The sequence below is a fragment of the Protopterus annectens genome, chromosome 15.part0 (assembly GCF_019279795.1).
Source record: "Protopterus annectens isolate FY-2018-M chromosome 15.part0, PAN1.0, whole genome shotgun sequence".
Taxonomy (NCBI): Eukaryota; Metazoa; Chordata; order Ceratodontiformes; family Protopteridae; genus Protopterus; species Protopterus annectens.
This window is the reverse complement of record NC_056749.1, coordinates 407,156,821-407,184,150: the sequence shown is the minus strand read 5'-3', so window position 1 is coordinate 407,184,150 and position 27,330 is coordinate 407,156,821. Positions and strand designations below refer to the sequence as shown.

Genomic DNA, 27,330 nt, shown 5'->3' with positions numbered 1-27,330 from the left:
AGGCTCCTTGGGCTTTTCGGAACCACATCTTTTCTTCCTTTTGGCCCTTGGAGTAGGGTCTAGTAGAGGTAGAAAAACAGACTCAGACGGCAGACAGTGTCTTTCCTTCTTGCTCACACCTTTTCAAAGTTTCATTAATTTTGGGCCCGAAAAGGGACAAGCCATCAAAAGGCATGCTGACAAAGGATGACAAAGGGCTCCGCGAAGGAATGCAAGTGCATCCAGGAATGTCTCCTGAGAGCAATTCCTGTACCCACTGCCCTACTCATTCTATCAGATGCATATGAAATGAGACGCATGGATGAATTCACTATAGAACTGAGGGTAGCAAGCTGGGAGGCGACTGTCTTTAGCTCCTGCAACTACTGTACCATGAAGAGCACCCCCAAGCTCTTTTAGGTGATCTTTTTGCAGTCTGTTAAAATGTGTGAGTTCAGTGCACGCATGGCAAAAGTTGCTGAACTTTTCATGTGCTTCCCTTATCTATCCATGATCCTAGAGTCTCAGTTAGGAAGATGGATAGACAAAGAAGTTTCTGACATCTCCTTTTTGGTGGCTGCCGCCACCACCATGGCATCAACTGGCACTCCCTTGGTGAGGAAAGGCTTGTCCCGAGGAGCAGAAATAAATTTACTGGGCCTCCTAGAGATAGGCTCCATGGTGTCTGAAGACTCCCATGCCCTTCGTGAGAGCAGCTCCATGAGCTCATCGAATGGCAGAGATGCACAAGAGGTAAAGGGTCGAGACCCAAAAGCCTTCAGGAGAACAGACTCATCTTCAGTAAGGTTGGTGGACTTCAAGCCACCCCTCTGCCTAAGGATTTCTATTATCTCAGCAAATGAGATATCTTCAGAGGGGGACCATGGGGACTCTTCTGATTCATCTAAGTCGGTATCAGACCCGAGAGACTCCTGTGGGGAGTCTAGATGCTTCCTCTTGCAAATTCTCTTCCTGGGAACCTCATCAGTGGGAACTTCTGGTGAGGTCTCAGAAGAGCAAGAGCCACACAGTGGGGCTTCCTGAGGATCAGGGTCTCTATGCTTTGAAAGGATTTGTGAGGCAGAAGTTGACACAGGTGCTTTTGGGGAGGAAGTAGCCCGACTTGAAGTTGTAGATGTCTTGGGGGACATCACCCTCCTCATGGCTTCAAAGGCACCTCTGCTCCAATCCCCTTTGCACCAGAACAGTGGGCTCCAAAGCAGAGGTTGGAGCTGAACTCATCAGAGCTGAGGCCCCAAGTCAGAAAGGACAGGTCAGTCCAACTATCCTCCCTGGACCTGACCAGAGAGTCAGCTCCTAGACTCCTCGATAGGCTCCAAGGAAGTCCGAGTAAATGGAACCGATGGCAATGGAGCAGGCGTCTGCTCCAAAGGCTCAACAATCATCAGGTCCAACTCTCCGGCTCCAAATGACTGGTATGGTTCGGAGGAGGAAAGGAAGTCGATTTCATTACAGTCTTTGGCTCCGAAAACCACTTGGGCCAGAGCCAATAAACATTTAGCAAAGGTCGGTGCCTGTAGTAACGTCTGCACCACACAATCCACATCCAAATCGGATAGGCTGATCGAGGACAGAGATGAATGTATGGATGAAGGCACTGACTGAAGAAATGGAGACAAATACTTCGGATACCGGTTCCAGGACTGGGGACCGGCTCCAAAAATACAGGACGTTCGTCTCCGAAGTCTGTGGGGCCGACATTGATGGTTTTTTAGATTTCCTCACATCGGAAGAAGACTTTGAAGACTTGGGGGATTTATCCTGGTCACTCAAAGCTTCCTGAAATGAAGATTTTAGAAGTCCTCCGTCTATAAGTTTTCTTTTTCTCTCATGTAGAACTCTAGAGGAAAAAGAATGGAAAATGGAGCAGCTTTCTTGCAAGTGCAAGGCTCCAAGACAATAAACATAATTAGCATGACCATCTGTCACAGACATCTTTTGTCTACATTTTGGATACTTCTTAAAGCCAGACTTAGGATGCTCGTCTTTCTCCTGGTCAGCCATATTAAAGTCTACAGTATCAAAAATCTACTGTACAGTAACAGACTGTAGTTTTAAAGAGAAAACACACACACACACACACACACACACACACAATTTTAGCAAAGTTAAGCTACAATAATAAGCCCTAAACAACAAATGGGCTGTTTAAGAAAAAACTGTAAAAAACTATAACTACTTATATATTATTATGCAATCCCTGAATACAATCCAACTTCTCTCCTCCACCCAACACGGATTCCGCCCTCACCACAGTACAACTTCTGCTCTTCTCTCCTTCACGAATCTGTTAAACAACTATGTATCTGCTACCTTTTTAGACCTCTCTAAAGCATTTGACATGGTCTCACACCCTAAACTATTGGATGCTATTCATTCTCTATCCTTTACTTCCTCTACTATCACTTGGTTCAAAAGCTACTTATCAGATATACAACAATCTGTACAATGGCACAATGAACTATCCCTTCCTCTCCCTAACTCTATACGAGTGCCACAAGGCTCAATATTAGGCCCACTACTCTTCTCTATCTTTGCAAACAATCTATAAACCTCCTCCAAGCAAGCTTCACTTATTTAGTAGGTAGATGACTCCACTCTCATCTGTGCAGCCCCATCTGTCAACACCCTACAACAACTTGCCCAAGAATCATTCTCTGCTATTGAAACTTGGATCAGTAACATCCAACTTATTCTTAACCCCAATAAAACCAAACCTCTCCTGTTCACCCCTAATAAAACAAAATCTACCCCCTCTACTTTCACTATCTCATCTAGGAATAGCACTATCATCTCTCCTTTCACCCACACAAAACTCATAGGAGTTGAAATAAACAACCTATTATTCGATCTACACATAGCACAAACCATTCAGAAAGTTCACAAAAAATGGGAACCCTTTACAGGCACAAAAACCATCCCACAGCAAAATCAAGAATCACCCTAGCTCAAACTCCCCTCTTATCAACACTTACTTGTGCTGCACCAATCCTAACCCATACTACAAAAGCAGATCTGGACAAGTTAGAGTTATGCTATAACAAAATTTCCAAATTTGCCAACAGTTCCCCCTTTAGAACTCATCACTGCCAAGTACTAAAAGAACTTCAATGGCTTGAATTTCCTAACTTACAAACAACTCACCTGCACCTTTATCATCAGAAACTACCCAGAAAAAACTCCAGCCCTCAAACAGCTATTAACCCCCCACTCCTCCAGTTGCCCTCTCTGCTCATCCAATAAACCTCTCCTCAGTGTTACTACTGCTAACACTGCAGGTAAAGCCCTATATATTCCCACATCATAGCCAACAAATGGAACAATCTCCCCACTAATATAACCTCCACTACAACAAACACAAACTTCAAAAAATTACTCAAATCTCATCTTAGTACAACTTGGATCTGTCCATGTATCACTTGACAATCTCTATACCTTCTCTTCCCCTCCTTCAAACAACTTCAGTCTAGAATTCACACTATTCTACTCGCATAGAAATACATACTCTTAGAATAAGTCACATTGTCTGTACTTTTCAGTGTACACTTACTAGTAATGTAAACTGTCTATACTACCTTTGTAAATCTTTAACTGTATTTCAGTCCTGCATTGCCTGTTAACTTTTGTGTAAGTAATCTGTCTACCCATTTTGTATATTTCTCATAGCAACTTCTTACTATATCTTAATTGTGCAGCTTTTCTCCTCAGGCATCCACTTAAAATGGACCTGGTCCAGCTGGATTTTCCCGGTTAACAAATGTAAAATAAATAAATACAAATAAATTTTACAGGCACTCACACACTGTTTAAAAATTAAGAATCTTATTTAAACTACAAAGCTGTATTACTAAGATAATATTATAAAGGGACACCAAGAAGGAAAGGGATTATTAAAGACCTATAAAAAAAATGAAGGCCAAAAAGAAAAGAAATATAGCACTAATAAGCTATCAAAGTTATAACTATGAAAACTATCACTATTATTAGAATTAACAAATTTATCAAGTTTTATAAGAAAAAAGCTACATTGGCCCGAGCTGTGCTAGGAAACCTCCAATCTATTGCAGCGGTAAACTAGATCTGAGGTAACTCAAGATGCATCAAGGGATAGGCACTTGGCCTCGAGCTGTCTGAAGACCTCGAGCTTTGTAGTAGGCCAACTCAGAGCCGAGGATCGGCTCCGAACCCATCTGTAAGAATGAACGGCGATACAGAACAACTTCACATCTGTCGTTTCAATATTTCCAGACTAGTTTAAAGTAGGATATCTGTGGCCTGCACAGGGGATTCCAACATCTAGAAATCAAAAGTACATGCCTAGCCAGCTTATAGAGCTAGGAACCCCACACCTGAAAAAGGCTACAATACTGTTATTAGAATCTACTGCCATCCCTCCACATTAAGTCAATAAGAAGATCTGATGAATTCATGTTGGAAAAAAACATAAAATGGGCTTCCCTTTCAATGCAGGAATAATGGATCTGAACAAATCCTTCAAGGACTTGGTTGTGGAAGTAAAACAGCTAAAGCTTTACATTTTATGGGCTTGTGAAAAGGCCTGTTTTGAGAATTTGCAGCTGTGCGAACATCTCAAAGAACTGTCTTGCTAATATCCCATTTTGCAGTGCTAAGGGGCTGTCACACACAACTCTGCTGTTTAGACATCTTCTACCCCCCGGGCTGTGATCAGACTGTAAAAATCTATTTTTAGCTGTCAGTCTACTACCACAGTTTCAGCATGTTACCAGAAAGAAATCAAATCCATGTAATCCTCAACCTACAAATGAAGGACAAGTCAAGCTACTAGTCCTGATATCAAGTATCCTTGAAGGAGGTGCTCTTGATATGACTTCATATAAAAAAAAAAAACTCATTTAGAGAAATTGTGGAAACCAATGTCACCTTGCGACCATGACTCCTTAGTGGGGCACGGATGACAATTCATCCAATCTCCCCAAGCCCAGTGTCAAACAAATGTCTGAGCCAATCATCAGGATTGAGAGATGCATTGTTTGGGAGGGTACAACAGTTTTCTGCCAATGGGAACTGTATACAAATTTCTGCCAATGGGAACTGTATACAAACACACTCTGGATTGGGGCTCAGTGACACAAGACCACAACTCTCAGATTACAGGTGTGGGGTACTTTTCAGTGCTGCTGCAATACAACTGATGATAGATGGGAGTAATTTACAGCCAAGACACCAACTAGCTCTAAATGGTCGTAGACAGTCCAAGGCTTGATTTAACCATTTGTAATGGTCTTCTGATCCCGCTGTCCCAAGACACCAGAGGCTCAATAAAATGACTATTTGTGACAGATGCTAATGCTGTTTATTTAAATATATTTAAATTTGGTTACCACAGAACAACACTGATCAGTGACCAATTACATGCTCAGCTGTGGCAAAAATACTCAAACTTTTGAAAAAAAAAAATTATTACCCCCAATACAGTCTTAAGAATTCCTCTAGTATCTGTTCTTTGACTTACCAAACTATAATGAAAAAGCAGCTGCTTTAATCATTGTAGTTCTGAAAGAAAGTATGAGATTAGGGTGCATGGTAATGAAATAAAGTTTATAGCAAAACTAAGGAATGGCAGGCTTAAAAAATGAAGCCCTCATGATAGATGACAAGACTCTTAACAAGTGGGCTAAGACCAGTTTGTGGTATACCACTTAAAGAACAGGGAAATAGAGCGACTAACGCAGCTGACAAGTAGGCAGACTAGGCTAAAGCGGATACAAAGCAGTTTAAAAAAAGGCTGCAAATTGTGCCAGTGATGAGAAAAGAAAATCCACGGATGTGGGCACACTGAAGATGACTCATGCAATTTTACATGCAGAAATGTTAACTACTGAGGACAGAGATGGAAGCACTACTGACTCTGAAGCTAGTTATAATTTTTCCTTCATTCCTAATGAGTTTACAGCACAGAGGTCTGCTGCCAGAAAAATAATCTGTATAGTCTGACTCGCACAGAAAGATGGCAAAGTGACCAAGGAAGAAAAGGACCACAGTCTTGTGGCACATTACTACTTACAGTCCAATGAAAACTCAGAAGATATACAAGCCCCTGAAAGTTAGCAAGATCAATACACCAACACAGCTTATTGACAATACTCAAAGCCCCTTATGCAAATAAATACATTGTTTAGTTATGAAATCTTCCTCTGCAGCATGAGTTCAGAAACGTACACCTACCCAAACAATTAATACAGCTTTAGCATGTATCAAAATTGCACATAACCCAACAAAATTGGTTAATGACAGAGGACAAACCACAACTAAAAGCATGAAAACTAAGAGTGATACAAATCCTTGTCTAAATAAAGATAAACATACACACTGGGCCAATAAAAGTGGTTGGTGGCAGCTCCACTGATGCTACTGTGAAGAAATATGCTATGCACTGCTGCCATTTGAGACAGGATGTATGAAATGTTCAACGTTTTGAATAAGCTGTACTTAAAAACAATCCATTTCAGTATCTCGACCAGATTTGAGAGAATAATCTTCCTCTGTCGTTGACTACTGTGAATCAAGGCATCCATTTTGACAACTTGAAGTAAGGTATACCAAAAATGTTATCTCTTGTCCATTTCCTGCACAACAGTAATAAAAAGCAGTGACAAACAGTACTGTTATTTAAGAACACTGCTAGCAATACGGCACAGAGTCAAACATTACACTTAAGTTTAGCAGAAAACCAGAGCCACATGTGCTGCTGTAGTAGTAAGAATTCAAAAATGTGTGCTAAACACTACACAAATTAATTTTCATAGCTTAACCATTCTCTCCTTTGATGTCACAATGCATCTTCTGATTATGGTAGGCTTTTTCTGTTTTGCTTTTTATACAGTACATTTTTTCTTCATGAAACCGTACAGCATCAAACATTAACCACAGTTCTGTCAATTTCCATACTTGCCGTGTGAATGCAGACTGCAGTTTTTTTTAGATTGCAAACATGTTTTTAATTCAATTATTAAGCTAGGGGTGCCTAAATAAAAAAAAAAAGTACACATTTAATGCATTTCAAAGTCACTTTCAGTCATACTACTGATTCTAAGCATACCTTTCAACCTCTTAGAGCAAGAAAAGTACAGTTTTGTACCTACCATAAATGTAGATGTCCGATAGGTATGCATCTGCAGTCATAACATATGGGTTGTCCTGCCACAGGCAGCCCTTCGGTCGGCCGGATTCCAAAGTCTGGGTCTGGCCTTGGCTGATGTCGCCCTTTCCCCGACGTCAGAACGTCTGGGGTATAAAAGCATCAGCCAACGCCATCTTCCTCAGTTTTTCTTGCCCCAGAAGCCAGGTGCCCTCTATGAAGGCTAAATTTGGAGAAAATGCCAAAAAATTGCAAACATAATGCAAAAATATATACATATATATAAATATATTAATACAAACAAATACACCATAACAGATTCCCCAGCTAGCTAATGAAGGGGTAAGCACCCTAGGAATACCACAGAGGGGAAGATGGGAGGGTAAACATGACTGCAGATGCATACCTATCGGACATCTACATTTATGGTAGGTACAAAACTGTACTATGTCCCTTCAAGGATGCATCTGCAGTCATAACATATGGGTAGAATACCATAGCCAATCTGGGGGTGGAGGTACTAAGAAAATGACGGTGTAGTTAAGAGACCCTGCAGGTCTGCAGTAGCAAAGCCTGCTCTGGATCTGGAGTATAAGGGTAAATTGTAATGCTTGGCAAAAGTATGCGAGGAGCTCCATGTAGCAGCTTCTAAAATGTCCTTGGTAGCTACCCCTCTTAGGAAGGCTGTAGTGGTGGCTGTGGCTCTAGTGGAATGAAGCCTAATATTCACAGGAACAGTCTTTCCATGAAAGGAGTAGCAAAAGCGAATGCAATTTCCTATCCATTTTGAGATTGTCTGTTTGGAAATTGCTTTTCCTTGTGTCCCAGCAGCATATGCTACAAACAGTTGGTCAGTCTTTCTGTAACTTTTTGTTCTGTCCAAATAGTAGCGTAATTGTCTGTGGATATCCAGAGTGCATAGAAGTTTCTCCCCTTTATTTTGTGGATTTGGGAAGAATGTAGGCAAATGAATTGCTTGGTTCAACGATACTCTAGATACCACCTTTGGCATAAAGGTTGGGTTGGTTCTTAATGAAACTCTGTCCTGATGAAAAATAAGAAATGGCTGCACTGCCATTAAAGCTTGTAACTCAGATGCTCTTCTTGCTGAAGTTATGGCCAGAAGGAATGCAGTTTTCCAGGATAGAAACTGTGGATCTGCCGATGCTGCTGGTTCAAATGGAGGAAGTGTTAGTTTTTCCAGCACAAAGTTAAGGTCCCAAGTAGGTAAAGGTGGTCTCCTTGGAGGATTGATGTTTTTGATTCCTCTGAGAAATTGTCTTAAGAGAGGATGCGAAAAGACAGGAGGATTTACATTGTATTCTGCTGAAATTGCTGAGGCATGTATTTTAATGGAAGAATAAGACAGGCCATTGTGGAACAATTCTGCTAAGTATTCCAGTATATGTGACATGTTCATCACTGTCACATCAAGGCCTTTTGTGTTCCAACTGAGAAATCTTTTCCATTTTGCTGAGTATGCCTTCCTTGTGGAAGGGCGGTGAGCTTCCATAATAATGTCCTTTTTACCCTCTGGGATAAGCTGTCCTGGGAAGGAGTCATGGTATTCTCCAGGCAGTTAGCTGCAAGGTCTTTAGGTTTGGGATGCAGGATCTTGTAACTGTTCTGCTTCAGAAGAAGAGGCCATAATGGGAGAGGTCATGGTTTCGTCTGTGATAAGCTCTTCAACAGTGGGTACCAATGCTGCCTTGGCCAGTCTGGAGCTATCAGAATCACTTTTGGCTGTTCTGCCCTGATCTTCAGTAAAACCTTGGACATTAATGGGATTGGTGGGAAAGCATAGACTTTTCGGGCTTTCCAGCTGAATGAGAGAGAGTCCACCTTCCATGCTTGTGGATGGTATGTCCTTGTGCAAAAAATTTTCAGTTGATGATTGTGGGGTGAGGCGAACAGATCTATCTCGGGCCTTCCCCACGTCTGTGTTATGAGTAAGAAGATGTCTGGGTGCAGCATCCATTCGTGTGCATCCATGGTAGTTCCGCTTAAGCTGTCTGCCAGAGTATTGTCTTTCCCTGGCACGAACTGGGCCTGTAGTTGTATATTGTGTTTCAAGCAAAGATCCCATAGATTCACAGCCAGTCTGCATAGAGGGTAGGAATGCGTGCCTCCTTGTTTGTTTATGTACCACATAACTGTGGTGTTGTCTGTCCTTATTAGCAGGTGGCCTTGTTGAAGGAAAGGTTTGAAAGCCTCGACTGCATGTATCACTGCCAGCATTTCCTTTTGGTTTATGTGCATTTGCAGCTGCCCTTGAGACCATAGCCCTTGGATACATTTGCCCTCCATGTGTGCTCCCCAACCTCGGTCTGAAGCGTCCGTGGTGATGGTTTGGTTTGCTTTTGGTTTCAAGAAAGGCAACCCTTTGTTGGTCTGGCAGGCTAGAGCCCACCACAGGAATTCCTTCTGAAGGCAAGGTATGATTGGAATCAGAGTTTCTAAGCTGTGACTGTGCTGAGTCCATACACTCCTTAGGTACCATTGCAATCTTCTCATATGTAGCCTGGCTTGTGGGATTAGTATTATGCATGATGCCATGAAACCCAGGGCCTGCAGGATTTTCCTTGCAGTTAGCTGAGTTTGTCTTGTCAGATTCTTGAAGTAATCTGGAAGTTGATTCTGTTTTTCTTCTGTGAGAAAGGCCATTTGGGTGGTTGTATCCAGATCTGCACCCAAGAAGGTTATCCTTTGGGATGGCACCAGTCTTGATTTTTGGATGTTGACTGTGTATCCCAAGGCCTGTAGTAGCTGGATGGCATAGTCCAAGTCCTTTAACAATTTTGTCTTGCTGTCTGCTTGTATCAGGCAGTCGTCCAGATATGGGTATATTTGAATCCCCTAAAGTCTGTAGTGTGCAATTACTGACGCCAGGCATTTCGTGAACACTCTGGGCACAGTAGATAAGCCAAAGGGCAATGCTGAGAATTGATAATACTCTGAACCTGCAAGAAATCTGAGGCGTCTTCTGCAACTTTGTCGAATGGGGACATGCAGGTATGCCTCCTTGAGATCTAGTGTCACCAGCCAAGACTCCTTGCCCAGCGCGGGAAGAAGCTGCTGTAGGGTCAGCATCTTGAATTTCGGCACAATGAGGTAAGTGTTCAGTGCGGACAGATCGAGAATAGGCCTCCATTGATTTTCTTTTCTTGGAACAAGGAATAGCCTTGAATAAAAACCTTGGCCTTGTTCTGATAGAGGAACCTTTTCTATGGCTTTCATTTGTAGTAATTTGGTGATTTGCTTCAAAGCCTCCGGCCTCTGATTTGGTGGCAGGTCTGGCATTCCTTGTCTTTTTGGCAATGTGTGGAAATGGAACCTGTATCCTTTGTCTATTATTTGTAGTGTCCATGAGTCCCTTGTAATGTAATGCCAATTTTCTGAAAATAAAGAAAGCTTTCCGCCCAATGGTGCTTCTAATTGAGCCCTGGTCGGCGGAGTCACAAATAAGTCATTGTGTTTGTCCTGGTGTAGCAGTTGTTTCTGTAGCTGCACTACCTCTCTGGTTGGGTGGCTGCCACGGACGGCCTCAGTAGTGGCCTCTAGCTTGCCCCCTACCTCTGGTACGCCTGTTCCTGCCTCTCTGTGATCTGTCTGAGTCTGGAAAGGACCAATTCTTACTAGGCCAATTTCTGCTGAATCTCGGTGGTTGTACCTGCAGAAAATTCTTGACTGTTTGCACAGATTTTGCCTTTTCTTCAAACTTCTTTAAGACCTCCTGGGCCGTGGAACCAAATAATTTTTGTTTTTCCATTGGAGCATCCAGGAGCTTAGCTTTAACATGGTCCGGTAGAGCTTGCTCCTTCAACCAGGCATGCCTTCGTATAACTGCCCCTGTCATTGCTGACCTACATGAAGCTTCCAGTGCATCATAGCCACATTGCAGAAAATGGTTGCTAACCTGCTAAGAGTTATGTACCAGATCCTGAAGAGATTTACGGTCAAGGGGCTCAGAGGAGGAAAGTTTCTTATACAATTCATCTAACAAATACTCTTGGTACTGAATCATATGGAATTGACAATTTAATGCCCTCATAGAAAGAGTTGCAGAAGTATAAACTTTCTTTCCCCATTGCTCTAAAGCTCTAGATTCCCTTTCAGAAGGTAAAGGATTTTTAGCAGTGGCAGCTGCAACCCCTTTAGGGCCCTGTGAAATGGTTTCTGGGTCTGCAGTGTGGGCCTTGTACAGGTGAAAATGAGAATCCGGAACCCTGTAGTACCTATCAGGTTTGGCAGGAGCCGGAGGGAGAGAATCAGGGGCTGTACTAGCATCAGAGTACACATCATCAATAACATTCAAAACAGGAGGTATAGCCAAAGGCCTATGCTGAGGTAAGTGTAAAAAGGTCCTTAATCTTTTTCTGGAATCAGAAAATTCCTGGCCCTGCCATTGGAAATGCTCTCTCATGGAATGCAGTGTCTCACCAAAAGAAAACTCTTCAGGAGGGGAGGCCGAAGGAATAGATTCTTCGGCCTACGAGGATTCTGATGCTGAATAAGCCTCCTGCTGGTGCTCTGACAACACAGATTCATCCGTAGACTCATCTGAAGAGTGGGGGTCAGAGGGCTCAACCCTGAGCCTTTTGTCTGGAGGTGGAAGAGAGCCCCTGTCCGGGTGAGGTTGAGAACCTCTAATTAAGGAGATAAGGTCCTCTGCTAGGCTGAGAATTTGAGTGCTGGTAGAAGGCCTCTGAGAGGTAGACTTGGGAGGCAAAGCTTTGGCAAGTTTGGCAGCTTTAGCCCTACAGAAGGCCTTAATGGACATGGATGCTGGGGGTCTGGCTGCACCACGTGCAGGAGTGGACTTGTCTAAAGGAATGGTGTCGGACATGTCCTGGACACCGGTTTCCGTAGGTAGTTCAATAACCGACTCGGCCGGAGCCTCCGAGGCCCAGGTAGTCGGTTGTAAGGTTTCGGTAACAGGAAGCACCGAGGACTCTGTTTCAGCCAAAACCGAGACTAGCGGTAGGCCTGACCGAGGTTTCAGCCGAAACCGCAGGCCGCGAGGGTCGGTCCTTGTCCTTTCATTTTTTAACTACATGTGAAGTCGTGGTCTCAGACGGCATTATATATGCAAAGTTAGCCCCAAAATATTCCTCTGCAAACTCCGACCGACGCCTAAGCGTTCGTCGGTTGAAGGAAGCACAGGCAGAGCAGGCTTAGATGTCGTGGTCTGGGCCTAAGCAAGGGAGACAGTAAGAGTGGAAATCCTTATGAGGTATTTGTTTCCCACAAGTTAAACAATTATTTACTTTATCTGACATCGGCTGAGGCAAGAAAGAGTCCCCAACGGGGTACTTAGCTTTTTCGAAGTCTTCGGTAGCTGAATCAAAGGAGCTGGCCGACCGGCACTTGCGAACTGCTTCTGCTTCGGGCACCGCGCGGCAAGAAAGACTGAGGAAGATGGTGTCGGCTGATGCTTTTATACCCCAGACTTTCTGACGTCAGGGAAAGAGCGACATCAGCCGAGGCCAGACCCAGACTTTGGAATCCGGCCGACCGAAGGGCTGCCTGAGGCAGGACAACCCATATGTTATGACTGCAGACGCATCCTTGAAGGACATTCTGAACAAAGCCATAAATGGGGGACAAAGCCCCAAAAATAGGGACAAGTTTTAAATATTGCTCTTACAAACTTAGAAAGTTGATAGAACAGGCTTTGCATTAGTATGAATTTTCTGAAGGTTAAGAGGTCTGAAACTCAAGTGTCTATTTCCTGACTTCAACCCTCAATGACTTACCAGTGACTTGCAAGAAAAACAATTTTATGAGAAATAGACCAAAAATATGAGGCAACAATCTGGACATTCTGCAAAAATCTGTACAGTTGAGAAGTATGATCTAGCAGTAACACAACCAAGCAAGAACATTCTTAATGAAATTAAAACCAGGAATTAAATAAAATGTACTGACAGGTGACAAAATTTAAAAATGAAATCATCACAACGGGTAAGCTGAAAGTATTTTGGTATAATTGGCAAAATTCTATCAATCTATGCATTTAATGCAATATAGCTTTACAGTCACTACACTAGGGCAGCCACAGTGGTGCAGCGGTTAGCACTGCCGCCTCACAGCAAGAGGTTCTCTGGTTCGATCCTCGGCTGGGGTGTCTTTTGTGCGGAGTCTGCATGTCCTCCCTGTGGTCGCGTGGGTTTCCTCCGGGTGTTCCGGTTTCCTCCCACATCCCAAAGACATGCTGTAGGTGGATTGGACACTCTAAATTGGCCCTAGGTGTGAGTGTGCGCATGTGTGTGCCTTCTGTGGAAGGTTGGGCGTCGGGCTGGCAACTCGACACTGTAAAACTCCACTGCCAATCATGAATGGACAGGTGATCCGCTGTGGCGACCCCTAACTGGGAAAAGCCGAAAGAAGAAGAAGAAGCTTTACAGTCACTAGATGACCATCATAAAACTGTAGGGATATCAACCAATTCTGTGTCCCTTTAAGGGATCTTGTACTACTGCATAAAATGGTTTAATCATTTTCAGCCATAAGTCCAGAGCACCCAGATTCCAGTAAATAATTTGATAATGTTTCTTAAAGTGTCAAACTTTTGTCTACATACGTTGAACTATGTTCACTAATGCAGCAATATATATTCAAGGAAAATGTCACAAAGCAATACCTTTTTTAAACAAAAACAAAAGAAGCAAGTGACTGTCATACCTGGAAATGCTTCCACTCTGCCACTCAGCTTCCCCTGCAGACGCTTCACTCACATCTGCAGTCTCTGCCTCCTGCTTCAAAAAAACGGATTTTTCATTTCAAAGGTAACCTTTTCACACTGAACAAATGAATTATAACAACTAATTTGTGATACTGAACTGATGTACAAAACTGATTTCAGCACAACTACACATAAGACTTCACAAATGCCTACTTATTATACACAGTGCACATTCCATATAAAGTCATAGATCACAGTTTAAGATGTATACCTGTGGTGTTCAGGCCATAGGCCATGTTAGAAAACAGACTCCACATTTTATACTAAATGACTAACAACCAAACAATCTAGGAACAACTGAAATGTACCCGCACAGTTGGAATTAAGTACATGAACCAGGAGTTTATGCCATATAGTAGGAAGAAAATTTAGCCTACAAGAACCAAGATGGTAAATATAACAATCTCTTAAATATCTTTCAAAATAAGTTAACTCACACCCAGCAAGATTCTCGATTCATCATTGTATTAACTTTTGAACCAGAGCACAACACGACTCTTAAAAAGCAGTAGAAAATGGAAAATTAATCCAGGAATTGAAGTCTGTCAAAACAGTTAAGATCCTGATCACCACCTAGGCATCTAGTAAATTTTCTCTGCACGCCCTTCAAAGAGGATTAAAGATAATGTTTAAAGGAGCAAAACAACCTACGGTTTGCAGTGGAAATGTGTTTTCAAATCCAATTACTTAAAAAGTAATTTTATAATATATTTGACTGGTTAGAGTTGCATGCCCCATGACACAGGACAAATTAGCACAGTTAGTTTATCAAAGATTGTACTGTGTTGCTCTTTATTACTTACAGTTTTGTAACCTCAGACTGAATTCTTTAAAACAATTGTAGTCATATTTGAGTTTGTCTCTGCTTCAGATAGCAGAAAGGCCAGAAGGCCTCGTGTTTGTGATAGTACTAGTTCCAGTACCAAGAATTATTAGATCTAGGGAAAATAATGTGCACTGATGCCTGACGTTTTAAAGTAGCTCTTCTAGTATGACCGAATGCATCTTTTACACAAGGTTATATGCCTAAGATCACCTATAAGAGATGTTTGTGATTCGCATAGTAGAGCTGAAATGCGAGTCTTACTGATTCCTTTAATAACTATACATGCTTGCATATGTACTCTAACATGTCTTGGATGCAAATTCAATGATTCTGCACAGCCAAATGTGTCATCATATATTCTTTTATTGAACATGCACTTCGACTGTATCATACTTTTGCCATTTTAGATACAGCTTATCTAAGATAAACTGTTCTAAGCATTAAGAACATTTTACATAAAAAAAAAAAAAGTCATTTTTTTAGAAAAAAAATGATGAATATCCAATTAAAAGTGACAGCTTTGTAATGATCATAAAACCGTAAGAAAATAAGCCAGACCTGTTGAACTGGTCATAAAAGGTCAAAAGGTTCAGACTCCTAGTTTAATGTTCTTTCAAGCTGATATACATGACAAGTTCTGAAAAAATGCACTCTGGAGATTTCACCAAAAAACAGCTGCAAACCTTCTAAACTCAGATCACATCTGCCTCCTGTGCCAGGTTTAGATGGGCATTCTGCTCAAAAGGTATGAGCATACTGTATGCTGACATACCACATAACTGTGTTATTGTCTGAAGGTATGCAGGATCCTTGATTTCCAAATATGTTTTACAGTACTGAAAATTAGAATTACTGCCACAATCTGTTTTACTCAGATGCTTTTTTCCTCTCCCATTTTTGTCCTGGTCTCGCCCCAACCCCCCCACCCAGTGTGTGTCCCCCAAGGCTGAGAACTATAAACTTGTGCTGAATATTTGCATAACTGTCCCTAGCTTGAATGGGAACTTCTAGATCTATGACCATGACTTTCTTGATACAAATCTGAAGGGGATGGGCACTGCAGAGACTGGGTATGCTTGCACCACCCATTTCTTACATGCACATGGAGTTTCTTCATATCAAGCCTTGCTAGGGGTACCATCAAAACTGGAAAGTCTAAATACTCCAGTATTCTGAAAAACTGACTTGTGGTAATCTGATTTTGTTGTGCTATGGAACTGAAGCATTTGGTCAGGAATACAATTTTCTCAGAGGAGAGAAAATAATCTGGTTTACAGTGCCCAGCAGAACAACCAAAAATTGTATTGTGGCTAAGAGCTGGTAATTTGGCAGGTATGAAAACAGGCAAATTCTATGAAAGCAGGTGCAACAAACACAGAACTTTCTACTTCTTTGGATTGGTGCATGCCATCTTAGACCCACAGACAAGATCCAAAGGGAATACCTCTCTTATCAAAACATGGGCTTCAGAGCCAGACATCTCACCCTCTCCAATATCTTGGCCACTAGAGAAGAATGGAGTCTGGACTGATGGTAAGAATAGCAGAGGACTCTAAGCCACAACAAGCAAGAATAAACTCTCTTAATTACTATGTTTGAGATCTTAGGCATCATATTAAATTGCAAGGTGGCAAAAATGTTGAGGTCTCAGGGCTTTACTCTGGACTTGAAAAATCACGTAGTACTTAATCCAAAAGTTCATTGTTAGGCTCATATTCTAACTGCACCAAGGGCCTGCAAACTGCATGCCTTCTCTTGGAGCCATACAAAATACAGCCCAGGTCCTTCAGGCCTCATGCATTTTTATCTTAATGAATGCTTCCACGAGGAACAAGGGTCCTTTTTCTCCAGGTGCTCATTAAGACATTTCTGAGGGAAACAATTAAGTACCACATGCCAAGTCTCTAAAGAAGGTTATGATCCTTAAGGTTTCTTCCAAAGGCGGCATTATTTGGTAGGGACAGAGCTGGATGTTGGAAACGTCATCAATCTCTGAGAACTTGGAGGTCCTTATTTCTAACTCCTCAAAAGGAAGTTCTGTAGAAGGATGCTTGACAAACTTCAACAGTTCATGCACAGACAAGCTTAGTTGTGTAGAGGGTGCATACTAGATGACTGGCACCACAACGTCAGCATTAAGAGCACACTTGCCAGGTGACAATGGAACATAAGGATCACATCATGCGTGAAGTTCACAGTCATATTCCCTTAACATGCATTTATTTTTATTATTCTTTGTTGACCAGGATACTGTCACTAGGCTAGTAACTTTTTTCTGGGAGACCCAAGGTGGTATTTATATGCCTAGACTAAATTTCACCAGAGAGCTTCCCCACTCTTTCCAATAGGGGAGATTTTCTCCCTTTCTCTTTATCACGGAGTAAAATCTTGTAGCGGAGACAGAGGATGAAGCTGATTTACAACTGCAGCAGGATGCTGTAGTGTTTCTAGATGAAGAGAATCAGAGATGCAAGAAATTGTTTTGTCAGAAGGTGGTTTACCTTCTGATAAGCTCAAACATTTAATTTCAGAAAAAACATCTGCATCACAGGCTATATTCTAGGAAAGCATGGACATCAAGAGTGGTCTGACGTATACCAGACAATTATCTGTTCTACTTTGATGTAAAACACTATGTTGTGATCCCATATGTATATCAGATGTTCAACAGTTAACTGCACTTTAAAGATAAACTACAGCACATTGGGGAACACATTTGCTTGAAGCATGGCACTAGACAAATGATTTAGCATCACCGTTTTATTTGTTTTTTGGATAGACACAATTTAGATACAGTGAGAATACACCCTGGTAGAATTCTGTTAGATTGTAAATTTAACATGGAAATCATAGTAATTTATGCTAGTACTTATGCCAAGGAGACAGCAAATCATTTAACAAAACTATCTTCTTCTCTGGGTGTCATTTTACCTATTGCAGTAGTGGGGGACCTCAATTGTGACTTAGGGAAATATCGCACAAGTCCTATCTGATAGACTTTTAGTACTCAAAGTCTAGATATCGTACATATAAGAAAGGGAACCCATACCATAGAAATAGACTTATTTTTAGTTCAATAATGCGAAAGAGGGACGGTGGAAGTACAGACAGAATCTTTTGTGATCACAGGGCAATTTGGGCAATCTTTAATAGTAAAGTACAGTTTTGTACCTACCATAAATGTAGATGTCCGATAGGTATGCATCTGCAGTCCTTACATATGGGTTGTCCTGCCTCAGGCAGCCCTTCGGTCGGCCGGATTCCAAAGTCTGGGTCCGGCGTCAGCTGACATCACCCTCTCCCTGATGTCAGAGCGCCTGGGGTATAAAAACGTCAGCCGACGCCATCTTCCTCAGTTTTTCTTGCCCCAGATGCCAGATGCCCTCTAAGGAAGGCTACATTTGGAGAGATGCAAATAAAAATTCCAGACATGCACAGTAATATAAAACAAATACACCATAATAGATAACCCCAGCTAGCTGTAAGAGGGATAAGCACCCAGGAAATACCACAGAGGGGAAGGAGGGAGGGAAAACCTGACTGCAGATGCATACCTATCGGACATCTACATTTATGGTAGGTACAAAACTGTACTATGTCCTTCAAGGATGCATCTGCAGTCCTTACATATGGGTAGAATACCATAGCTGAACTGGGGGTGGTAGGATCTAAGAAAAGGATGGTGTAGCTAAAATGCCCTGCAGGAATGCTGTAGCAAAGCCTGCTCTGGATCTGGAATATAAGGGTAAGTTATAATGTTTGGAAAATGTATGCACGGAGCTCCATGTAGCAGCTTCTAAAATGTCCTTGGTAGCCACCCCTCTTAAAAAGGCTGTGGAGGTGGCTGTGGCTCTGGTGGAATGAGGCCTGATGTTAGCTGGCACAGTTTTTCCATGATAAGAGTAGCAGAATCGAATGCAATTTCCTATCCATTTTGAAATTGTCTGTTTGGAAATTGCTTTGCCTTGAATGCCTGCAGCATATGCTACCAACAGCTGGTCAGTTTTTCTGTAAGTCTTAGTTCTGTCCAAGTAGTAGCACAACTGTCTGTGAATGTCCAGAGTATGCAGCAGTTTCTCCCCTTTGTTTTGTGGATTTGGAAAGAAGGTAGGCAGGTGAATAGCTTGGTTCAGTGAGACCCTGGATACCACCTTTGGCATGAATGTAGGATTGGTTCTCAGTGAGACTCTGTCCTGATGAAAAATAAGAAATGGTTGTACTGCCATGAGGGCCTGCAACTCAGATACTCTTCTTGCTGAGGTTATGGCCAGAAGGAAGGCAGTCTTCCAAGACAGAAACTGTAGTTCTGAAGATGCTGCTGGCTCAAAGGGAGGTACAGTTAATTTTTCCAACATGAAGTTAAGGTCCCATGTAGGCACTGGTGGTTTCCTTGGAGGATTGATGTTTTTAATTCCCCTTAGAAACTGCCTCAGGAGAGGATGAGAGAAGACAGGTGGATCAGTATTGTATTCTGCTGAAATTGCTGAAGCATGAATTTTTATGGAAGAGTAAGAAAGGCCATTGTGGAGCATTTCTGCCAAGTATTCCAGGATATGTGCCAAGTTCATCACTGTCGCATCTAGGCCCTTTGTGGTGCTCCAAGTGCAAAATCTTTTCCATTTGGCTGCATATGCCCTTCTTGTGGAAGGTCGGCGAGCTTCCATGATGATGTCCTTCACTGTCTTGGATAGCTTATTCTGGTGAGTAGTCAAGGTATTCTCCAGGCTGTCAGCTGTAAGGTTTTCAGGCGGGAGTGCAGAGTTTTGTAATTGTGTTGTGTCAGAAGTGGCCATAGTGGTAGAGGCCATGGTTTTGTGCGTGACAAGCTCCTTAACAGTGGGTACCAGTGCTGTCTGGGCCAGTCCGGGGCTATCAGAATAACTTTGGGCTGCTCTGTCCTGATCTTCAGTAAGACCTTGGTCATTAATGGAAGTGGTGGGAATGCATACACTGTTAGAGTATTCCAGCTGAAAGAGAGGGCGTCCACTTTCCATGCTTGTGGGTGGTATGTCCTTGAGCAGAATTTCTTCAGCTGATGGTTGTGGTGGGAGGCAAAAAGATCCATGTCCGGCCACCCCCATGATTGTGTTATCTGAAGGAAGATGTCTGGATGCAGCATCCATTCATGAGGATCCATGATATTTCTGCTTAGGCTGTCCGCCAGTATATTGTCTTTTCCTGGCACAAACTGGGATTCCAGCTCTATACTGATTTTTAGGGAAAGTTCCCAAAGATTCATTGCCAGCCTGCAAAGAGGGTAGGAATGGGTACCTCCTTGCTTGTTTATGTACCACATAACTGTGGTATTGTCTGTCCTTATTAGAAGGTGTCCTTGATGCAGAAAATGTTTGAAGGCCTCTATTGCATGTATCGCCGCCAGCATTTCCTTTTGGTTTATGGGCATGTGCAATTCTTTCTGTGACCATAGTCCTTGAATGCATCTGCCCTCCATGTGTGCTCCCCATCCATGGTCTGAAGCATCCTTTGTAATGGTTTGGCTGGTTACTGGTTTGCTGAAGGGCAGACCCCTGTTTGACTGGCTTGCTTGAGCCCACCACAGAAATTCCTTTTGAAGGCATGGGATGAGTGGTATTAAGGCTTCTAGGCTGTGACTGTGCTGACACCATAAACTCTTTAGGTACCATTGTAGTTTCCTCATATGTAGCCTTGCTTGTGGAATTAGAAGAATGCAAGATGCCATGTAACCCAGGGCCTGCAGGATTTTCCTTGCAGTCAGCTGAGTTTGTCTTGTCAGATTTTTGAAGTAATTCGGTAGTTGTCTTTGTTTTTCTTCCGTGAGAAAAGCCATTTGGGTGATTGTATCTAATTTTGCACCCAGAAAAGTTATCCTTTGGGATGGAACAAGTCTCGATTTGTGAATGTTGACTGCATATCCCAGAGTTTGAAGTAGGCGGATGGCATAATTCAAGTGTTTTACCAAAGTTTGTTGGCTGTCCGCTTGTATAAGGCAGTCGTCCAGATATGGGTATATTTGAATCCCCTGAAGTCTGCAGTGTGCAATTACTGATGCCAGGCATTTCGTGAATACTCTGGGCGCAGTAGATAAGCCAAAGGGCAATGCTGAGAATTGATAATGCTCTGAACCTGCAAGAAATCTGAGGTGTCTTCTGCAACTTTGTCTGATAGGGACATGCAGGTATGCCTCCTTGAGGTCTAGAGTTACCAGCCAAGACCCCTTGCCCAGCATGGGAAGGAGTTGCTGGAGGGTCAGCATTTTGAATTTTGGCACAATGAGGTAAGTATTCAGTGCGGACAAGTCGAGAATAGGCCTCCATTGTTTTGCTTTTCTTGGGACAAGGAATAGTCTGGAATAAAATCATTGGCCCTGTTCTGTGAGAGGAACCTTTTCTATAGCTTTCATTTGCAATAGGTTGGAAATTTATTTTAAAGCCTCTGCCCTTTGATTCGGTGGCAGGTTTGGCATGCCTTTTCTTTTTGGTAATGTATGAAAATGGAACCTGTATCCTTTTGTCTATTATTTGCAGTGTCCATTTGTCCCTTGTAATACTGTGCCACTTTTTTGAGAATAAAGATAGCTTTCCGCCCAAAGGTGCTTCCAATTGAGCCCTGGTTGGCGGGGTCAAGGTAAAGTCATTGAGTCTGTCCCTGTGCAGTAGTTGTAGGTCCTGCACTACCTCTCTGGTTAGGAGGCTGCCATTGCCGTCCTCTGTTGGAAGCCCCTAGCTTGCCCTCTACCTCTGGCACGCCTGTTCTTTCCTCTTTGAAATCTCTCTCTATCTGGAAAGGACCAATTCTTAGAGGGCCAATTTCTGCTGAATCTTGGTGGTTGGACCTGGAGAAAATCTTTGACTGTTTGCACAGATTTAGCCTTTTCCTCAAATTTCTTTAAGACCTCCTGAGCAGTGGAACCAAATAACTTTTGCTTTTCCAGTGGTGCATCCAGAAGATTTGCTTTAACATGATCTGGCAGAGATTGTTCCTTCAGCCAAGCATGCCTACGTATGACTGCACCTGTCATTGCTGACCTACATGAAGCTTCCAATGCATCATAACCACACTGCAAGAAATGGTTGCTAACCTGCTGGGAGTTATGTACCAGATCCTGAAGTGACTTGCGATCTAGGGGTTCAGGTGAAGACAGTTTCTTATGCAATTCATCTAACAAATACTCTTGGTACTGTATCATATGGAATTGACAGTTTAATGCCCTCATAGAAAGAGTGGAAGAAGTATACACTTTTTTACCCCATCTCTCTAAAGCCCTGGACTCTCTTTCAGAGGGGAGTGGGTTTTTAGTAGTGGCAGCTGCAACCCCTTTAGGGCCCTGGGAAATAGTTTTGGGGTCAGCAGAGTGGGCCTTGTAAAGAAAATGATGTGAGTCCGGGACCCTGTAGTACCTATCTGGTTTGACAGGGGCCGGAGGAAGGGAGTCAGGGGTAATGCTAGACTCAGAGCACACATCATCAATGACATTCAAAACGGGGAATAGCCAAAGGTCTGTGTTGAGGTAAATGCAAAAAGGTCCTTAATCTCTTCCTAGAATCAGAAAAATCCTGGCCCTGCCATTTGAAATGCTCTCTCATGGAGTGAAGAGTCTCCCCAAAGGACAGCTCTTCAGGAGGGGAGGCAGAAGGAATAGATTCCTCTGCATCAGAATCCTCGTAGGCCGTAAAGGCCTCCTCCTGGTAGTCTGAAAGAACAGAGCCATCTGAAGCATCATCTGAGGACTGGGGATCAGTGGGCTCAACCCTGGGCCTTTTGTCTAGAGGAGGTTGAGAGCCCCTGTCCGGGTGTGGCTGAGAGCCCCTAATTAAGGAAGTAAGGTCCTCAGCTAAACTTAAAATCTGTGAACCTGTAGTGGATCCCTGAGGAATAGCCTTGGGAGTCAGAGATTTTGGTTGTTTTGCAGCTTTAGCCCTTGTGAATGCCTTTATGGACATGGATGCAGGAGGCCTGGCTGCTCCACGAGCTGGTGTAGTTTTGTCTAGGGCAATGGTGTCGGAAGTTTTCTGAACACCGGTTTCCGAAGGAAATTCTATAACCGACTCAGAAGAGGCCTCCGGGGCCAAGGTTGTCGGTTGTGCGGTTTCGGCGATCGGAAGCACCAAGGACTTGAAACCGAGACACTCGCGGTAGGCCTAGGCGTGGTTTCAGCCGAAACCACAGTCCGCGTGTCGGTCCTTGTCCTTCCGTTTTTTGGATAAATGAGAAGTCGGAGTCTCCGACGGCATATTGTAACAAAAACTAGCCCCAAAAAATTCCTCTGCAAACTCCGCCCGACGCCTAAGAGTGCGTCGGTTGAAGGAGGCACAGGCTATACAGGCAGAGACGTCGTGGTCTGGGCCTAAGCAGGGGAGGCAGTAAGAATGGAAATCCTTATGAGGTATTTGTTTCCCACAAGTTAAGCAATTATTAACTTTAAGCGTTTGATCTCACATCGGCTGAGGCAAGAAAGAGTACCCAACGGGGTACTTAGCTTTTGAAGTCTTCGGTAGCTGAAGTTACAGGAGCTGGCCGACCGGCACTTGTGAACTGCTTCTGCTTCGGGCACCACGCGGCAAGAAAGACTGAGGAAGATGGCGTCGGCTGACGCTTTTATACCCCAGGCGCTCTGACGTTGGGGAGAGGGCGACGTCAGCCAACGCCGGACCCAGACTTTGAAATCCGGCCGACCGAAGGGCTGCCTGAGGCAGGACAACCCATATGTAAGGACTGCAGATGCATCCTTGAAGGACATCTGTGATGTTCTTAAACAGGAGAAAAGGATAAAAAATGGCAGGGTTGTGTACTTCTTTAAAAGCGGTTATCTGAAAGAAAACTACACTGGGCACAATCTTACTAGGACAGAATGTTACCCTTCCAGGACAAACAGGTGTAAACAGTTATCTTTTGATTCAGCATGAGTGGGGTTCACAGTGAAAGCTACATGAGGAATATGATACAACAGTGTATTATAATGCTTCATTTCATTCTTTACAACAGGTTTTTTTTTTTTTTTTGAATTATCAGCCAGGAACTACTTAGGTAAAAGAAAATACATTATTTTTTATTTAGCCAATAAAGTGCAGAGGGAAGTCATTTTCTTTTCAACAGTGAAAGACTATGCAAGCAGACAGGTTATCTCCCAGCAAGAAATACTGCAGGTTGCAGAAAGTTATCTGGTGTGTACCAGCCTAAAGGTGAATACAGTTTTCAGCAATAGAAGTGTAGTCTTTGGTACAAGTCGATTGTGGCTGATCATCACAACCTTTTACTCCAGAAGAGCAGAAAGTGACTGGTACTGGTAGTGCAGACAGTCTCTGGTGATGATGGTATGGGGTAAACTTTTTATAAAAATGTGTCTACAAATGCAAAATGTTTCCTTTGTACATGAAAGGTTTCCTAATGGCGTACAATCAGAAGACATTTGTAGAGGTTTGATGAAACTTCTAAGGAAAAAGAAGGGTGTTAAACTGACTTGATAAATTGAAGGCCATTAGCATTATGCAATGCAGATTATAATAAGGTTCATGATTCCATTAAACAGGTATACGAAAGGTCATGTCAAAGTTTTTAGGGGAAGATGTTTATGGGATAAAGGGCTATAGTATCTGTGACATTTTGCTTCTATAAGTAACATCAGAGACTGCTAATGACATGATTATGGGGCAAAATGACAGTACGCGACTTGAAGGCCTGTGATTCCCTTAACTGTAATAGTATTTGGGATATTTTGAGAGCTTATGGTTTTTCGAAAGCATTTTGGCAATTAATAAAAGAAGTTTATGAAGTTTTTTGGGTTAAACCACTAGTAAATGACCCCGCAACCAATACTACCCACTGCTAACCCTCATATTTAAAACACATCTCAAGTCTCACTTATACAATTCACGGCTCTGCTCCTGTCTTAAACCCAGCTGAATATTAATGCTACCTATTAATACTATTTATAGCGCTAATTTCTACCTAACTCATCTAATACTTGGTTACTTTTCCTACTATGATACTGTCATCTTATTTCTCTCCCCCCCCCATAATCTTTTTAATTCTTTCTTTTACTCACTAACTCAGATTTATAACTTTTCTTTTAATTGTCACTATTTAATCAAATATTACCTTTTAACACTCCCTTCGTCTACTTTTAAAACTAAATAAGCTATTAACTTATCATATACTTACACCTATTCTAATACGGTTAATTCTCCTTATTACTGTATTGCTACATTATATTGTACTGTTTGAATTTCTGTATGCACAACCTATATGTGAATTAACCAATTATTGCAATCTACCGTTTTTATATATTTTGCTAATATATATTTGAAATACCTGTATATTTTATATAAAACTCTTTGAACGTAAAGTATGACTGTAATGTGGGGCTTTTCCTCCCCTGCCTCCCCTGAAAAAGGGTTAACAGCTCATTTGCAGTATCCCGGTAAACAAATATAAAATAAGTAAATAAATGGTTGACTGTGGGGTGTAATGTAAGTTTGTTCATTAATACCTTTATTATTTGGGCTGGTGATGAATGGTATATTAACTACAGGTCTGTGAAAAGCTAGACTAGAGATGCAACCTACTGCTTATTTGCAGTTCTCACATTAAGCAAATGATATGCTGGTTTTTATAAAAAAATTGTTTGGATTTGACAAGTCTTAGTTTAAAAAGAAGTTATGTACTCACCATAATGTTCCATCAGAGTAGTTATACTTAATTTTTCTGCAACCTGTGGGTATACGGATCCTTATCGGATCCGAGCCGGCAACTTTTTTCTAGCATCTGCTCCAAGCTCCGAGCTCCTCCCCTTACCCACAATTCCCTACCATATCCTATCTTCCCCCAGATCGAGTTTGCTGCAACTAACAATGTATACGCAACTCAACCCAATAAACCAAACCTGAAAACAGGATAAGGTCCGGGGGATGGAGGGAGGGAATGTTGCAGAAAAATGAAGTCTAACTACTCAGATGAAACGTTATGGTGAGTACATAACTTCTTAATCTGAAGTAGTTAACTTAATTTTATCCGCAACCTGTGGGACAGAGTCCCCAGCTACTCAAATCCTGGGAGGCCCTTATGGAAGGGTATTCCTGAGCACCACAGAGCCAAAAGATGCTCTACCCCTCAAAATCAGATCCAATTTGTAATGGGAAATGAAGGTATGTGAATTGGCCCATGTCGCTGCTGCACAAATATCATCCAAAGGTACCCTGGACCAAAAAGCAGCAGAAGTCGCCATGGTCCTGGTAGAGTGAACCTTACCTAGACCAGGAGGAGATAAACCTTTTGCTTTGTAGGCATGTAAAATGCATGTGAAATGCAGAGAGTGATCCATCTGGCTAAAGAAACTTTAGAAATAACTTTTCCCATAAATGCTTTGGAAAAGGAAACAAACAATTGATCAGTCTTGCGGAAAGACTTCATTCTATGAAAATAAAAACGAAGTTGTCTATGAACATCTAACAAATGGAGTTTGTATTCACCTTTATTTTGGAAGTTGGGAAAGAAAACGGGCAAATTAAAGGACTGGTTTATGTTTGCTTCAGATGCCACTTTAGGTAAGAAGGAAGGGTTAGTACGGAGGGAGACCCTATCTTTACGGAAGACCAAATACAGAGGCATGACAGACAGAGCTTGAAGCTCAGTAACTCTCCTAGCCCATGTGATGGCGACTAGGAAAGCTGTCTTCCAGGACAAAAATTTTAAGTCCACCAAAGCTGCAGGTTCGAAAGGAGGAGCCACCAATGCCTGTAAAACAAAAGTAAGGTCTCAAGGAGGTACAGAATCCTTGACAGGGGGCCGTAACAGAAAAGTACCTTCAAGAAAAGCCTTACACAGCCTAGAAGAGGCTAAGGCCATGTTGTCTTCACCAATGTGAAAACTGGAAATGGCTGCCAATTGTTCTTTCACTGTGGAGAAACTAGCTCCTTGCTGAAAGATACCAGACAGGAAGTCCAACACCGCTGGAACAGGGGCTGTAAAGGGATCTATTTTTCTCTGTGAGGCCCAAATGGAAAAGCGCTTCCATTTACTACAATAAAGTTTCCTAGTGGTGTCTAAGAGAGGCCACCAGAATAGATTTTACCTGGGATGAAAGACCGGGAGTCCTGGCAATTAACGGAACTAGAGCAACCAAGCTGTTAGATTGAGGCTGCCCAGATCGGGCAGACATGTCCCCGACGGATGGGAAATTAGATCCTTGCAGGGATCCAGAGCCCACGGGGAGCTAAGAGATCAGACCAAAGGTATGGGAACCAAACCTGACGAGGCCAGAATGGGACAATGAGGATCACTTTGCACCGTAGTCAGCAAGGTTTCTGAAGAAACTTCGGAATGAGAGGTAAAGGTGGATAAGCATACAGAAGCCCAGAGGGCCAAGCATGGACTACAGTGTCTCTGGGGACTACCCCTGGTGAGGGAATCACAGTGAAGAACTCGCTGCACTTCACGTTGGAAGGAAATGCGAAGAGATCACAGCAAGGCTGACCCCATGCAAGGAAAATCTCCTCCGCTTCTGACCGTTTCAGAGACCACTCGTAAGGCATCAGAATGGCCTGACTCAATCTGTCCACTAAAATGTTGGGAGCACCCCAGGATGTGCGTTGCCGGAAATCACCCATTCCCACACTCTCATGGCCTCGTGACAGAGGGTAGGATCCGGTTCCCCCCTGCTTG

General features: G+C 42.7%; 1 protein-coding gene across 1 annotated transcript in view; it reads right to left on the bottom strand.

Annotated features, from left to right (window-relative positions):
- Positions 1-27,330, bottom strand: part of BRWD3 (bromodomain and WD repeat domain containing 3) — a 1,896,258-nt gene that overhangs the window by 1,260,184 nt on the left and 608,744 nt on the right. The window contains exon 21 of the mRNA XM_044057276.1: positions 13,805-13,878. Within this exon, the coding sequence (XP_043913211.1) occupies positions 13,805-13,878 (74 nt within the window). The remainder of the gene's footprint in view (positions 1-13,804; positions 13,879-27,330) is intronic.